This window comes from Suncus etruscus, chromosome 1 (genome assembly GCF_024139225.1).
Source record: "Suncus etruscus isolate mSunEtr1 chromosome 1, mSunEtr1.pri.cur, whole genome shotgun sequence".
NCBI lineage: Eukaryota > Metazoa > Chordata > Mammalia > Eulipotyphla > Soricidae > Suncus > Suncus etruscus.
This window is the reverse complement of record NC_064848.1, coordinates 77,623,871-77,640,287: the sequence shown is the minus strand read 5'-3', so window position 1 is coordinate 77,640,287 and position 16,417 is coordinate 77,623,871. Positions and strand designations below refer to the sequence as shown.

Here is a 16,417-nt window from a genome sequence, read left to right as displayed (position 1 = left end):
TTGGACGGACCGCGGTTCGATCCCCTGGTGTCCCATATGGTTCCCCAAGCCAGGAGCAACTTCTGAGCACATAGCCAGGAGTAACCCCTGAGCGTTACTGGGTGTGGCCCAAAAACCAAAAAAAAAAAAAAAAAAAAAAAAGAAATTGTCTGTGCTTGTCATTGATCTTTCTCTTCACTGCAGGCTTTGATGAAGTCATGATGAAGGTATGACAATATCTAATTCTGTAATAAACTTCTCTCCCTTCTCTCCCTTAGGCCTCTGATAATGCAAGGGACAGTGGGCAGGAGCAGCGGAAATGACGTCTGCGCTAGGTGCAAAGTATTCGCAATTATTCGCTTACCGAATATTCGCAATAAAAAAATCGCAAAAAATCGCATTAAACATTTGCATACCCCGAATGGAACTGTTCGGGGTATGCGAATGTTTAATGTGATTTTTTTCTTACTAATGCAATTTTTATTGCGATTATTCAGTAAGTGAATAATCGCGAATACTGCGATATTTGAAAGCCAGCCGTGGGCCACAAAATGTTGTACTGAGGGGTCGCAAATGGACCGCGGGCCACGAGTTTGAGACCCCTGGTATAGAGTATTTTCCTTACTATATACCCCATGCTAAAAAATAAGATTAGATTATATACTGTCCATGTTTTTTTTTTAACAAATTTGCAATGTACTGAGAAATATAAACAAATATATTCATCATAATATGCTGATAATAAAAATACATGTTAACATATAAAGTACATATTTCTGAGCATAATGCTAATAATAACATCCAATAAAATATTACAAAATAAACTGTGACACTCCAAATGCTGATCAAAAAAACACTTAACAATAAGAGGGCCAGAGAAATAGCACAGCAGTAGGAATGTGATAAGATGTGTATATATATATATATATATATATATATATATATATATATATATATATATATATATATATATACACACACACACATATATATATACACACATATATATATACACATATATATGTATATAGAGATAGAGTAGGAAATCAATCCACTATCAATCAGACAAAAACGAATCAGACAAAAAAAAAATAAAACTGCAAAGAGTGGCTTGCTAGACAAGTGGCTTATCCTGGAACTATACCTCCAGCTCTTTTATTCATTTTGTAGTAATAGTTTTTAGTGAGTAGAAGTGCTAAATTTTTACAAGAAAATTTACTAATTTTTTTCATAAGTAGAAGAATAAAAGAAAGAAATCATTTTGGAATTGATAAAATGGTAAACACTTGTTCATAAGTATTTAATAAAAGCTTAAAGAATAAATCCCTTTCAAATTGGTGCTAAAATATGAATATGGTGAGCACATTTTATAGTACTTAATGAGATATTGGATGTAAGGCTTTTATTATAAGGCCTGTCTCTGTCACTTTTTCTCACTTCCCACTAAGGCAGTTATTACTATAGTCATCAATTAATGAATACTTGTTGAATATAGTGAATAAATAAACTAAATGAACATTATAAGTGATAAATTTGGGAGGGGTACACATGACAGTGCTCAGGGGTTAGTCCTGGCTCTGCACTCAGAATTCAGTCCTGGTGCTACTCAGGGGACCAAATGGAATGTGGCAATCGAACCTGGGTAAGCCATGTGCAAAATAAATGCTCTACCCACTGTACTATTGCTCCGGTCCTAAATAAGGAATTTCTTGCTTATAGTACATACCCATTGTGTGCTATCAAATCCAATTCTGCTTCCTTTGGATTTTGATAAGCCAGCTCCATTCTAGGATGATAATAAAAGGAAACTTTAGTAATTGAAAGCCCATCAGGGCAACATTATATTTAGCTATATTCCGTAATTATATAATTGGCTCACAATCTTTAAAAAGCTTTATCCAAATACCTATTTTCACAGTCACATGCTAAGAAATTTACAGCTATATAATTACCCAAGGTGAAAAACATTTTGAAGAAAACATTTCATTAAACAGTAAGGTGATATACATTTGATTGCCATGGGTTCGCCAAGTCACTCATAATGGTCTCATGTAAATTTCAAATCTATTCCATCTCTTGCTTCTATAAATCTATTCTTAACTACGTATTTAAGACCATTTTTTAAAAATTATGTTACAAATTATCTCAAAACCTTTCCTATTGTTTGATTTCCAATCCCATTCAGAATACAACTCAAAATCCTTCAGATAGGTTTATTTCACCTTATACAACTCTCAGTTTATATACTGGCCTCCCCTTCTAACTCCTTTATAGCTATACTGATCTTTTGCTGTTCTCAAATGTGTCAGGCATGTTCCTGCCTCAGAACCTTTGTGTTGTTTTGTTTTCTACTTTCTATGCTGCTCTTCCAAATAACTATATAACTTGGGGCCCGAGAGATATTATGAAGATAAGGCATTTGCCTTGCATGCAGAAGGATGGTGGTTTGAATTCCGGCATCCCATATGGTTCCCTGAGTCTGCCAGGAACAATTTCTGAGTATAGAGCCAGGAGTAGCCCCTGAGCGCAGCTGGATGTGACCCAAAAACCAAAAATAAAATAAAATATCTTTGTAGCATATGATCTAAACAGCTACAAATCTAATTTCTATCTTCAGTAATGCAATTTTAAATTGTTCAATGTAAATGATTATTGCAAAATTTGAAATCCAAATTCCCCTTTCAACTCCTATCAAATACGTAACTATTATTATAAAATTGAAAGTTGTATTATAGTTAATAAAAATGGCTGTTTAATTACTATAAGAAATAGTATTATTTTTGGTCATAACTCAAAAATATCATTTAGGCCTATCTTGAATATAGGCAGGGGGTGGGGGAGGATGGAGATGAGGGACACTGGTGGTGGAAATGTTACACTGGTGAAGGGACGTGTTCTTTTTTTTTATTACTGAAACCCAACTACAAAATGTTTGTAATCATGGTGCTTAAATATATTATTTAAAATAAAAAATATCATTTAGGTTTGGTTCACTCACTGCTTTATACTGTTCACTGGCTTTATCTTCCTTACACAAAGGTATCAATTTTTTTTCAAGACATTTTTGCTGAGATTCAGTATTTCATAATGTCACCTCATTTTATATCAATTTACTAATGCTATAGTACTTTATTTGAACTTACTTGTACTTATATGTTGGAGTGGCTCTATGAGTAAAAACATAAACTTTAAAATCTTAATTAGCAATATTCACCAAGAAACATAACATATTATGTCAATGTGAAAAAATGTAAGCAAATGAGAACACTAGAATCACTATACATAACTTTATCAAATTGCAACATCGACCTTAGAAGGACTAGATCAGTGTTTCTCAAATAGTGGGGTGCGCCCCTGGGGTGCATTTGACCTCGGCAAACACTGTCATAACAAGCTAAGCCTCATGTTTATGTCTCTGTATGTCTCTGGAGCTGAGCGTTGCTATGTCCTGCTTCAAACCCCGCTTCAAAAAGCTATGCATTGCAAAACGTGCTCATTGTAGCCATTAATCCGGACATCATCTCTGATTAAAACATCAGCTCAAATTATTTTATATATTTTTGTTTTGCAGGTTAAAGTTTTTTTTTTTTTTTTTTTTTTTTTTTTTTTTTTTTTGGTTTTTGGGCCACACCCGGTGACGCTCAGGGGTTACTCCTGGCTATGCGCTCAGAAGTCGCTCCTGGCTTGGGGGACCATATGGGATGCCGGGGGATCGAACCGCGGTCCGTCCTAGGCTAGCGCAGGTAAGGCAGGCACCTTACCTTTAGCGCCACCGCCCGGCCCCAGGTTAAAGTTTTTTAAATAAAGATTAAGATACTATTTACAGTTGCGTGGGGGGTGTGTGCAAAAATGTTTTCTTCTTCCTAGGGGGGCATGACAGAAAATAATTGAGAAGCACTGAACTAGATAAACCACTACTTCTGAGCATCTGCCTTGTATCATACAACATTATCACAACAGCATAATTGCAAATAACTGCATTTAAAGACATCTGGGGGCCCAGAGAAATAGCACAGCGGCGTTTGCCTTGCAAGCAGCGGATCCAGGACCAAAGGTGGTTGGTTCAAATCCCGGTGTCCCATATGGTCCCCCTTTGCCTGCCAGGAGCTATTTCTGAGCAGACAGCCAAGAGTAACCCCTGAGCACCGCCGGGTGTGACCCAAAAACCAAAAAAGACATCTGGGCCTAAAGATGTCACATTCTAAAGAAGTCACATCCTATAAGCCAAACAACTGAAAAAGAACCAAAAATTATCTAGGTTCCAATCCAAAGAAAATTTGTATTTTATGTAATTTAAAAGAGATGTTAAATAATATTCAGGTAAAATGTTAAATATCCTGGTAAAACAAAGTTTAATGAAAAGAAAGAAGGGGCCGGAGAGATAGCATGGAGGTAAGGCATTTGCATATGCCCTAGGAACACAAAAACGCCCTGCTGAAGCCATACCTCCTGCTTCCATCATCCACAATCACCATTTCCCAGATGGCTCTGCCTCATCGACTCTAGGATTCCTTCGGAGGACACCAATGTGACCAAACTTCAAACTTCAGGTATGCCTGTTTGGGGGCTGATATCAGTAGGGCTTTTTATAGTGAGTGTGGGCTCCCCATATCTTCCTTCTTCCAGGAAGCCTGACAGCTAAGTATATGCCCCTAAAAATCATAGTATCGGTAATGGTGCTTGAATATCTGGATACCTTCATTTGTTTGATGCAGTCATCACTAAAGGAACACCCCAATTTAACAGAATGAATGGCTAAAAGCAAGAGTTTACTAAACCTTATGCCACTGTATTAATAACTTCATTGGAGATAAAGAAATTTTATCTTGTGCTTGCTACTGTACATTTCACTTTTCTTTTTTTTTCTTTTTTTTTTTTTTTGGTTTTTGGGCCACACCCGGCGGTGCTCAGGGGTTACTCCTGGCTGTCTGCTCAGAAATAGCTCCTGGCAGGCACGGGGGACCATATGGGACACCGGGATTCGAACCAACCACCTTAGGTCCAGGATCAGCTGTTTGCAAGGCAAACACCGCTGTGCTATCTCTCTGGGGCCTCACTTTTCTTAACTTTCTTCAATATTATTTTTCATTTCTTTTTTTAATAACTTTGCTTTCACTTTGGAAACAAATATATTATTGTCAACTACATCAACTATGTGACGCAATTTCTTTAAATAATTTTTAATTAACTAAAAACAAGAAAAATGAAAAACATTACCTTTGTTGATAAATAGTTCTTGTAGTAATATAACTGAAACAGCAGAAATGCAGAACTTGTCAAAATTAAAAGGAACAAAATCACGTTCTTATTGATTCTGCTCATTGGTCTCTGGTGCTCACTTGATTGTCTTCTGATAGTAACCCAGTTGATTTCATCTTTTTAGATAAGTAGATAATCTTATTTTCTGTAAACAAAAACAATTTCCAAAGAGACAAATTTTTTTTTACCTTTTTCATACTTAGTAATCAGCATAGAATTAAAAAAGATGCCTAAAGTTCTATGGTGAAATAACAAAATCATATCTTAGCTATCACAAAGAAATAAAAAATATAAATTGTAAATATATGCAAAGCAACAACAGAGACCAGATAGTCTCTCCCCAGGGTTGGACTCAGCACACCTGGTATTGGGCATCTGAATTTGCACTTCTAAGATTCTCAATACTGCTGACAATACTAAGAATCACCATAAAGAAATGGTTTTGTCAACAGACATAATTTATGAGAGTTCTGTTAATTGTATGGCTTTTGGGGAGGTAATCTAGGATGTGTTCAGTGCTTATAAACAGCCGATATGTATTTACAGTTTTTAACAAGTGTAAAGAAAGTCATAACTTAAGTTTTTATTTTTTCACCTTTGGTCCCATCTCTAATTTCTTTAGGGCTAAGTAACTTTATTTCTTCTTACTCCCTCCCCACTGTTTGGTTTTGATTAAATGTTATTATATTTCTTTAAATATGCTAATGCATCTTTTATTTGATGTCTTTTGTTCTATATTTTGTTCTATAGTGTCTTTTGTTCTAGTTATAAAATTCTAGGAAATTGGCAAATTTATACTACCTCCTGTCTTCTGTCTTTCAATCCTGAAGTAACCCCTGAGAGCTGCTGGGTGTGACCCAAAAACCAAAAAAAAAAAAAAAAAAAATGTTTATGTAATATTTAAAAACCAAATTTTCCTCATTTTGCATTTTTCATATGCAGAATCACTTTTTTCCTTGTGAATTGTTACATGTTTAAATATTTTTCTGATCTAATGTTGAATTCTCTATTTCCAGAACTAGAGTTAAGCATTTCTTTCATCTTTTTATTCCAATTTCACCTTGTTTAACTTCTAAAAAAAATGTCATTGTGTCCTTTACTGGATCTTAATTCTTTTTCCTTCTAATTTTTATTTATCTGGCTTTTTTTATTTCTTGAGTGTCAGGTTATAATTTATCATATACCATATTTTACCAGGTCTTGCGCTTCCTGAGTCACTTTTTTTTTTTTAATTTTTTATTTTGGGCCATCTTAAAGTAAGAGTCCAGTTTTGAGAATTGTGAAAACCTTGTTTGGTAATGTATTCCATCATGTGGACCCAGAGAGATACTTCCTGGTGATAATCACAGGGTTCAAAAGTAAAGAAAACCTGGCAATCTCTGGTGTCCATTATGTGTTTATTCCATTTCATAAAATAGTTTGAGATACCTCTTAGTAAGGAATAGATCTTGGTGGTGATGGTTAACTGAGTTATAGTGACAGCTACTGGATTAACCTTACTTAGAGAGCACTTCTTCAAAAGTATCCATAGGGACAATGAATCAATAAAAAATCTGCTTCTTTCCTCAGTAGGTCAATTCTTTAAAATCCAGGGGTATGTTTAACTCTGAAGTCCTTAAGAAATTGAAAATATAGCAAAAAAGAGGTCCATCCCGATCAATGAAATAATTGCCTTAAGGGTCTAGAGCTGTGGGAAAGTCTCCTCAAAACATGATTCCAAGCATGGGATCCAGGTATATAGTTAACATGGTGAGAGTTGTATACAAATACCAACCTACAGGGCCGGGCGGTGGCGCAAGAGGTAAGGTGCCTGCCTTACCTGCGCTAGCCTTGGACAAGACCGCGGTTCGATCCCCCGGCGTCCCATATGGTCCCCCAAGCCAGGAGCGACTTCTGAGCACACAGCCAGGAGTAACCCCTGAGCATCACAGGGTGTGGCCCAAAAATAAAAAAAAAAAAATACCAACCTACATTTAACATGACAGTTACCAGTTTCAAAATGTATCTGTCAAAAAAGCCTGTCACCATACATATAGCCCCAGTCTCCATTATCCATCTGCTCCAGTGCTGAGTCCCCAGGAGCCTAGGTTCCAGCCAAGGAGGCACAGAGGATGACAGAGTCTATGCCCGGAGTTCCAGCTCCAGCTGATGGAGTGGGTGGAGCCTCCCAACACTTCCATCTGTTTTTATTAAGAGATTTATGACAAGGGAATATCTAGAACATCTGATTTTGTCATAATTTACTCTTATTGTGTTAGACTACCTCCTACCCTTGGTCCTCCCAGGTCCATAGCCAATTCATTAGTTCACAAAAAGAAGCCTCAGATAGCAGACCCTTAGACACTAGAACATAGGGCAATACATTTTGTCCCTATGTCTGTCACTCAATTTGTTCTCTAAAAATCTGATGTTAACTCTTGTTTGAGGGCCACACTCAGCTGTGCTCAGGGCTTACTCCTGACTTGGCACTCAAAAATTACTCCTGGCAGGCTCAGGGAACAACCATATGGGATGCTGGTGTTGGGAGGCAAACACTCTACCTGCTGTACTAATGTTCTGGCCTGTTAATTTTTAATAAGCCAGAGAACAGCAGGTAGATAAAATTTTCCTCTATATTCAACATAAAATTTTCAGCTGATCTGAGCCAAAAAAGTCTGGAATCAAAAACCTAAACACTGCTTTTTTTTAATGTTCTTTCCTTTTAATGCTTTTTAAAGGGAGGGATACAATAGCTGGAGGATAAGACTATGAGGTTGAGATATCTTTTATTCTGCTTATTATTAATTCACTAAAGGGTCCCCAAACTATGACCCTTGGGCCACATGCAGCCCGACGAGGACATTTAATTATCCCACTGCACTGCTTCCTGTCCTGATTAGCAGCCAACTCAGCCTCGGCCCACAGTATGCATATATCAGATGTGGCTGGACTCTCTTACTCCTCCTCTCAGTCTCAGGCAGGGATCCAGCCAAAAGCAGGTTCACAGCTCCCACTGAAATACTGCTAAATTTGTTATTTAACTTTACTTGTTCATTTTAAATATTGTACTTGCTCCTGCCTTTTTTTTTTTATGTCAAAATAAGGTATGTGCAGTGCGCACAGGAATTTCTTCAGTCTTTTTTTTTTAAACCTCCAGTGGTCTGAGGGACCACTGAGGGCCAGTGAACTGGCCCTGTTTAAAAAGTTTTAAGACCTCTAACTAAACATCCTATCTCAATACGCTGGTACTTGAAGATAAAATAGTAAGTTCATGTGATGCTCTAGAAAAGTTATAAACATATAGTGTCAGATGTCTATGGAGAAATGGGCTTTTGCAAAGAGAGTAACTAAAAAATAGACCTCAATAATGAAAAGAAGTTAAGAGGGGACTGATATGATAAAGAGAAAATAAAAAGGTAAAATGGCTACTAAATATCACCTATTATGCTGTTTGATATAAAATTTGTTTATTGGGGCTGGAGAGATAGCATGGAGGTAAGGCAAATATTTGCCTTTCATGCAGAAGGTCACCGGTTCAAATCCCGGCATCCTATATGGTCTCCCATGCCTGCCAGGGGATATTTCTGAGCATAGAGCCAGGAGTAACCCCTGAGTGCTGCTGGAAGTGACTCAAAAAACAAACAAACAAAAATCTGTTTATCAACTAATAAGATTATTTCTTTGTGCTTTCTTACTCTTAATGATTAGGTAAGCATTCCATGTCTGCTGGTTAACTCCTAATAAACATTTCAGCAGAAAACAATAAATATATAATTAGTATATATGCATTTTATAACATTAATATATGAAATATGACGACCCATCAATTTTATGATTTTCCCATCTATTCTAGTAATGCTCTCATTTTCTCTAGTGATTAAAAAAATGTGCAATTCTAAGCCCACATGTAATGAGTCACCAAGCTATAATTTTTGTGTCTATTTTTTTTTTAATTTTTGGGTCACACCCAGTAGTGTTCGGGAATTACTCCTGGCTCTGCACTCAGAAATCACTCCAGGCAGGCTTGAGGGACCATGAGGTGCCGGGAATCGAACCACTGTCTGTCCTGGGTTGCTACATGCAAACACCTTACTGTTGTGCTCTCTCAGGCCCCTGTGTTTCTAAATATTTTATTTTATTATTATTATTGGCTATACCTGGCTATATACAAGGGTAATTATTGGCTCTGCACTTAGAAATCACTCCTGGCAGGTTCAGGGGACCATAAGAGAAGCCAAGGATTGAATTGGGTTGGTCACACTGCACTATCAGTCTGGCTCCTAAAAACTAGCTTTATTCTTTTTTTTTTTATTTTTTTTTTATTGTGAACAAAGTGGATTACGAGTCTTTCACAGTAATATTTAAGGTACATAGTGACAATGAATCTGGGGCATTCACACCACCAGTGTTGTCTTCCCTCCACCCGTGTATGCACCCTATATCTCCCTCCTTTGTATCCCCCCAGACTGCTAGTGTAACTTGTCCCCTCTGTGTATAGCTTGTTGTAGATTGGGTATCAATTCTGTTGTTGACTTTGGGTTTGGTGTTTAAGTCTGATCATTTTTTATTTCTACTCAATGTTCATACAACTGTTCGGTCCTGGTACCATCCTTTTATCCCCCCCCCCCTCAATTTATGAGGCAGAACAAGATGATCAAGTTATTTGGTTCTATGTGAAAAGAAAAAAGAAAAGAAAAAAGAAAAAAAACTGGGAGGAGTTCTATCTAAATGTTATAAATATCAATTCAAAAGAAGGAAAAAAGGAAGAAATACATAATAAAAACAAACAAACAAAATTAAAAAACTAGCAACTACAAAAAAGCACAACAGTGGGGCCAGAGTGGTAGTGCAGTGGTAAGGCATTTGCCTTGCATGTGTCTGACCTAGGATGGACCAAGTTTCAATCCCCCCTGGCATCCCATATGGCCCCCCAAGCCAGGAGTGATTTCTGAGTGTTATCAGGTGATGCCCAAAATAAAAAAAAAAAAGCATAATAGCAATATAAAAAACCAACCAAATAATAACCATAGAATGAAAGGAAAATAAAAGAGGAAGGAAGGCTGGTGTGGCAAGGTTTTGTGTATGTGTGTGTGAGTGCGTGCGTGTGTTTTATATAGGCACAATAAGTATTGAGGAAATTAGAAAAGGAATTCTCTTGGCTTAAGAGATACAGGGTTTCTCTGCCCTTGACGCATACTGTCATAGGAACAACTACAAGCTCTATACATGCTCACTTTCACACCCCAAGGTCTTTTTTTGCCTGTCCCCCTCCCCACTCCACCCCAAGGTCTTTTAATGGTGCCAGGAAACTTTCTGCTCAGTTGTGGATTATAAAATCAGGTCTCTGTAACTAGAGATCTTGGTATTTGCACAGGTCATAGGACAAAGCCTAGGATAGTCTTTCTAGATTCTTTCTTTATAGTTCTAGAAATTCTGTTCCATCACTGTTGTTGTAATCAGTCTCCTTTAATTAGTGGTCTTGGTTTTTGCTCAGATCCTAGGATAAAGCCTAGGATGAAGTCTTTCATTATGGTTCCAGAAGTTCTGCTCAGTCTCAGTTGTCAAAGTCAGACCTCTGGAATTAGAGATCTTGGTTATGGTACAAGTCCTAGGCCAAAGCCTATGCTAGGGTCTTTCTTTTTGGTCCCAGGATAAGTTCTGCCCAGTCATGGTTGTCAAAGTCAGTCTTCTGTAGTTAGTGATCTTGGTTTTTGCACAGATCAAAGGATGGTATGTCTTCTGACTTCATCTTACCATTAGGTGATGAGCTAGGGCAACCTGCCATTTCCTCATTGTCAGGATGTTATATCAAAACTGGTACATGTTTGTGCCAGAGCAGTATTAGAAATTTCCCAAGGGGAGTTTGGTTCCTGGTGCTGTTGCAGGGAACTGTGTCAGTTCTATGTCTGAGATCTAGGGTTTGGGATTGGACCATAGCTGTCCGATCACATGGAGTCTAACTTGGTCCACTTGACACATGTTCAAGATGGGTGGTGCCCCTATATTATAAAATTAAAAGCTATCATTTCTTAACTAAGCTTGTGGGGGTAGGAGAAGGAAAAGAGATAGATGAGAAAGAATCTATAGAGGTGAAGGTAAATTGGCACTTGGTGATGGGCTGATCTAATAACACTGTGAATCTAAAATATACATACACTATTATATCAATTTTTTAAAAACAATACCTGTAATTTATTTTCTACTTCCAGTATAGTCTATATGGAATATAATGAAACATAGTAAGAGAATATCAGTTGATCAATGGTAATGGTAACTAGGAGTTGTTCTACAGAATTGAGTCTGCCAATGTGATGGGGTAGGACACTGAGCCACTGGTAGAGAGATGCCAGCATGGTGGTTCGTGTGGTGAAGGAACCCTGTCTGCTTTAAATTCTATAACTAATAGTATTGTAAATCATGAATTAAAATTGGGAGGGGATAACTTATCTTCAGGATCAATAATATCAAATGTTTACTCAGTATTATTCTTTTTTTTTGGGGGGGGGGGGCATACCCAGTTATGTCAGGGGTTACTCCTGGTTATGTACTTAGAAATCATTCCTGGCTTTGGGGGATCATATGGGACATGGGGGATCAAATCGTGGTCTGTCCTAGGTTAGCATGTGCAGGCAAATGCCCTATCGCATGTGCCACTACTCTGGCCCCAGTACTATTCTTTTTTTCCTTTTCTCTTCTTTTGGGCCACAGCTGGCTGTGCTCAGGACTTACATCTACCTCTGCACTTTATTTTTATGATCATAATATTTGTACATAAGGATATTTGCTATAGACACATCATGGTTCACCTTATCTGGGCAGTCATGGAGATGGATGTAGCCTCTTGGGAGGTGGGGAGAAGTTATGGGGAACACAAGAGAGATGATTACAGCAGATAGGCTGTTTGCTTTGCACATGGGCAAACTAAATTCTAATCCTGACACACTCATAAGTCCCCCGGAGCACATCAGTTGAGTCTGCATTGTATCTACCCCTTCAAAAAAAATAGCTCTTTATCTTCATTGATTATGATTTTCAGAGAAGGGACTTGGTCCAACCTCATCACCTTACAACAAATATAGCCCAGAGCTTAATGACTGGCAGTTGACAAAGTATAAATGCAGAGCTGTACAATGTGCGTCACCTTACTACAAGCACACTTGATAGTTTTAGATAGCACAGATAGAATTCGTTGTTGTTGTTGTTGCCCAACAGCACTTGATTTTAAGGCCAAGCCCCTTGAAGCTTTAAGAAGTCCAAGACATCAAGTTTTGGACACTGCTGACATTGCTTTTTCTTCTTCCTTTTCAGAGCCATTGGCACTTTCGTCTTTGGGGTGTGTGTGTGTGTGTGTGTGTGTGTGTGTGTGTGTGTGTGTGTGTGTGTGTGTGTGTGTGTGTGTGTGTGTGTGTGTGTGTGCCATCCACCTCAAATTTTGTGGCCTTTTAAATCTACCTACATAGGCTGACTCTCAACTACATGCATGGTGTGGGAGTGTCTACTGCTGCCAAAGTTGGGCTCAACACAAGATGAGCCCTGGTGATTATTCCAACCTGCACATCCACCCTCGGTGGACAGCTCGGTTCCCAGCCTGGCCACCTTGCACACGACTGTCCCCTCCACTTCCAAACGATCGATGCATATTGTCAGAGATGTCTGTTTCCAGGCTGCTTGCTGACAGTTCTTTGCAAAACTCACTGCACCGGCAGGACGTCGTCGTCTCGATCCAGCTCCAGGAAAGCAGAAAGAAGCGGGTGGTGGTAGTGTTCTCCACGTCGCCTCTTGGGGGGTTCCCGGAGCGGCTCTCCAAGGAGCCCCGCCATGCCCGGGCGGCAGACGGGATGGCCCTTGCTCCGCGTGGCCCCGAAGCCCAGGACAAGGGCAGGCCCGGCGGCCGTGGCCCAGGAGGGGCTCGCGAACCGACTGGCCCACGAGCTAAAAAAGCCGGTTCCGAGGGCGCTCAGCTCGAGTTCTGCCTCGGCCTCCACGGACCCCGTGGGTACCCGGTTTGCAGGAAAGACCCCAGGACCGCGCCCCCGAGTCACGGACGACGCCCCCGCCCCCGAGCCCGCCCGGCGCCCTACAGGCTGCCCCGGCCACTTACCTCCCGCCCCGGCTGCCACGGCGGCTCCGCTTTACGGCAGCCGCTGCAAACGCCGCGAAAGGGGCCGTTAAGCGCGGCGCTACGGACGCCGCCTGGGCGTTCGTCGCGACCCGGGGAGCTGCTGCTTTGGTGTCTCGCGCGTCCAGGCCACCCGGTCTCGGGAGCCGGGCAGGTCTTTGCACGGCCGCGCACGGGGGAGGAGGGTTTCTGCAAGCAGCGCCTGAGCTCGCGCGGTGGGTTTCGAGGCCGGTGAAAGGGACATTTCTGACCCACGCGTCTTGGCTGGTTCTTGTGCTCTGCAGAGAAGCTCAGAGTCCCGGGGTGCTGGTTGGCAGGGACAGAGTCAGGTGGTCGGTCACCACGAGGGGGAAAGAAAAGTGCTGGAGTGACTGATGCTCTGCTCCGTAGCCTGGGTGCACGCAGACACACTGTCTGTCTGTCTGTCTGCCTGTCCCTCCCTCTCCCTCCCGCCCCCCTCCCTTTTCTCTTTTGTCCTCTCTCCTTCCTTTCTTCTCTCCTCTCTCTCTTTCCTCTCTCCCTCCTCTCCTCTCTTTTTCTCTTCTCTCTTCTCTTCTCTTCTCTTCTCTTCTCTTCTCTTCTCTTCTCTTCTCTTCTCTTCTCTTCTCTTCTCTTCTCTTCCATAGTCTGAGGTACACACACACACACCTTCCAGACCCCCCCCACGCACACACTCCCCTTTCAGACCACCACCCCCCCCACACACACACACACACTCCTTCCAGGTAACACTCACATATCCCCCTTCCAGACCACACACATTCCTCCCAGATCACTCACACACACACACACACACACACACACACACACACACACACACACACACGCACGCACGCACGCACTTTCCAGATCTCTCTCTCACACACACACACACACACACACACACACACACACACACACACACACACTCCACTTCAGACCTATTTGTTGGTTTTACTTTTCAACCATGCATTGTTAAAGATCAAATATAAACCTATTTTATATCATTTTGAAAAGTATAAAGCACCGATTGCTAACATGTTTAATTCTACAGAAATCACTGTAGGCCCATGAGAAACATTTTGAGAAAAATCTAAAAATAACATTTGTGTTGCTTTTTTATTTGTTACTGAAAAATAGAAAATTCTTTTTCCTTCTCATTGCTCAAGGGTTATGATATTTTAACAATTATTTTCTTCCACAAAGTTTGTGAACTTTGTAGAAACCCTTTTATTTAGAACTAGTTCTACATGCACAGAATTATAGTCACATGTATGTTAGATTTACTTACTTATTGGGTTTTGTGCCACCCAATGATGTTCTGGGGGTTATTCCTGGCTCTGTGCTCAGGAATTACTACTGACAGTGCTCAGGGGGTCATATGGAATGCCAAGGATGGAACCCCGGTAAGCAAAGTGCATACACCCTACCCTCTGTCCAACCTCTATGAGTTGTAGGTTTATTGAAAAAAAAAATGAGTTATGAGTGGTAAGTTTATTTTAAAAAATAACAAAAAATTATCAAATGTTAATAGGATTTCTTTGATAATCCTAGCTTGAGAAATCTAAGCACTGGAAAATCTGGGCATCAAAATTATTAACTGAAGCATAGAAAATATATCAAAGTTCTTCACTCCATTTTTTTTTTTTTTTTTTTGGGCCACACTCGGTGAAGCTCAGGGGTTAATCCTGGCTATGCGCTCAGAAGTCGCTCCTGGCTTGGGGGACCATATGGGACACCAGGGGATCGAACCGCGATCCCTTCTAGGCTAGCGCTGGCAAGGCAGACACCTTACCTCTAGCGCCACCACACCAGCCCCTGCTCCATTTCTTAAATAATAAACTTGTTAAGTCATCAAAGATCACTAGGGAATCCAGTGCATTATCCTGAAAGTTGATAGTGGAAAATATTAAGCATTTATCCTGCCTTTTTGTATGGCTTTTACTTAAGTGTAATCAAAATGCTAAGAATTCCAACTAATATGAAGAATGGATGATAAAGTAATACTTCAGTTACCATATTTTTCGGCATATAAGATGACTTTTTAACCCATGAAAAACTTTTTTTTTTTTCCTTTTTAAATTGGTCACACCTGGTGGTGCTCAAGGGTTACTCCTGGCTTTACGTTCAGAAATAGCTCTTTTCTTTTCCTTTTTAAATTGGTCACACCCGGTGGTGCTCAGGGGTTACTCCTGGCTTTTTTTTTTGTTTGTTTTTTGGGTCACACCCGGCAGCACTCGGGTTACTCCTGGCTCTACACTCAGAAATCGCTCCTGGCAGGCTGGGAGACCATATGGTATGCCGGGATTCGAACCACCATTGGTCCTGGGTTGGCCATTTGCAAGGCAAATGCCATACATACCACTATGCTATCTCTCCGGCCCCAACCCATGAAAAACTTCTTAAAAGTTGGGCGTTGTCGTGTACACAGGTATATGGTATGCTGAAACTTACTCCAGCTTCAGGGAGTGATCCACCCCCCTCTTACTACGGCATCCCATCCAGCTGCCAGGCATCATCACTCAGTCCTCTGCTTGTCCTGGTTCATCTTTCAGGGCTCAGAGGAACTTAGTTACCTAGCGCTGCATCTCATCCAGCTGCTGGGTTATGTGGCTTTCAGCCTTTATGAGACACAGAGAAGGTGCTCTGCCTCCCTCTAGCCTTCCTATTAATCATTGCACCCAGCCAGCTGCTTTTGAAAGGAGCCTCCTCTCCCTGCTCTCAATGTAAATCACAATTAAAAAATTACAGTCACTCACTACAAATGACAAATGTAAAACGATTGTTGGTACTCCAAAATCTAGCTTTAACATATACTGTTAATCTTTGATGGTTCTACTCTTTTTCTCTTGTTTTTTTTTTTTTCATTTCCATTTGGTATGCGTTAAAAGAGAGGTCTTACATGGCGAAAATAGCCCAAACTCTTATATTTTAACAGAAAAAGTAGGGGGTCGTCTTATATGCCCAGTCGTCTTATACACCAGAAAATACAGTACTCTTAAATAATATACATACATATTTTATTTTAAAATAAAATGCAAAGCGGCTGGAGTGGCGGCACAAGTGGTAGGGTGTCTGCCTTTCACTTGCTAACCTAGGACG

At 40.2% G+C, this 16,417-nt stretch overlaps 1 protein-coding gene and 1 pseudogene across 1 annotated transcript in view; both read right to left on the bottom strand.

Annotated features, from left to right (window-relative positions):
- FKTN (fukutin) overlaps window positions 1–13,436 on the bottom strand; it is a 42,097-nt gene extending 28,661 nt beyond the window's left edge. Inside the window, exons 1-3 of the mRNA XM_049770852.1 lie at window positions 13,319–13,436; window positions 5,197–5,383; window positions 1,706–1,765 (exon numbers count right to left, since the gene is read on the bottom strand). Of these exons, the coding sequence (XP_049626809.1) occupies window positions 1,706–1,765; window positions 5,197–5,301 (165 nt within the window). The 5' untranslated portion in view covers window positions 5,302–5,383; window positions 13,319–13,436. The remainder of the gene's footprint in view (window positions 1–1,705; window positions 1,766–5,196; window positions 5,384–13,318) is intronic.
- Window positions 6,467–12,856, bottom strand: LOC126010157 (BTB/POZ domain-containing protein KCTD6-like; annotated as a pseudogene).
- Window positions 13,437–16,417: the final 2,981 nt, after the last annotated feature.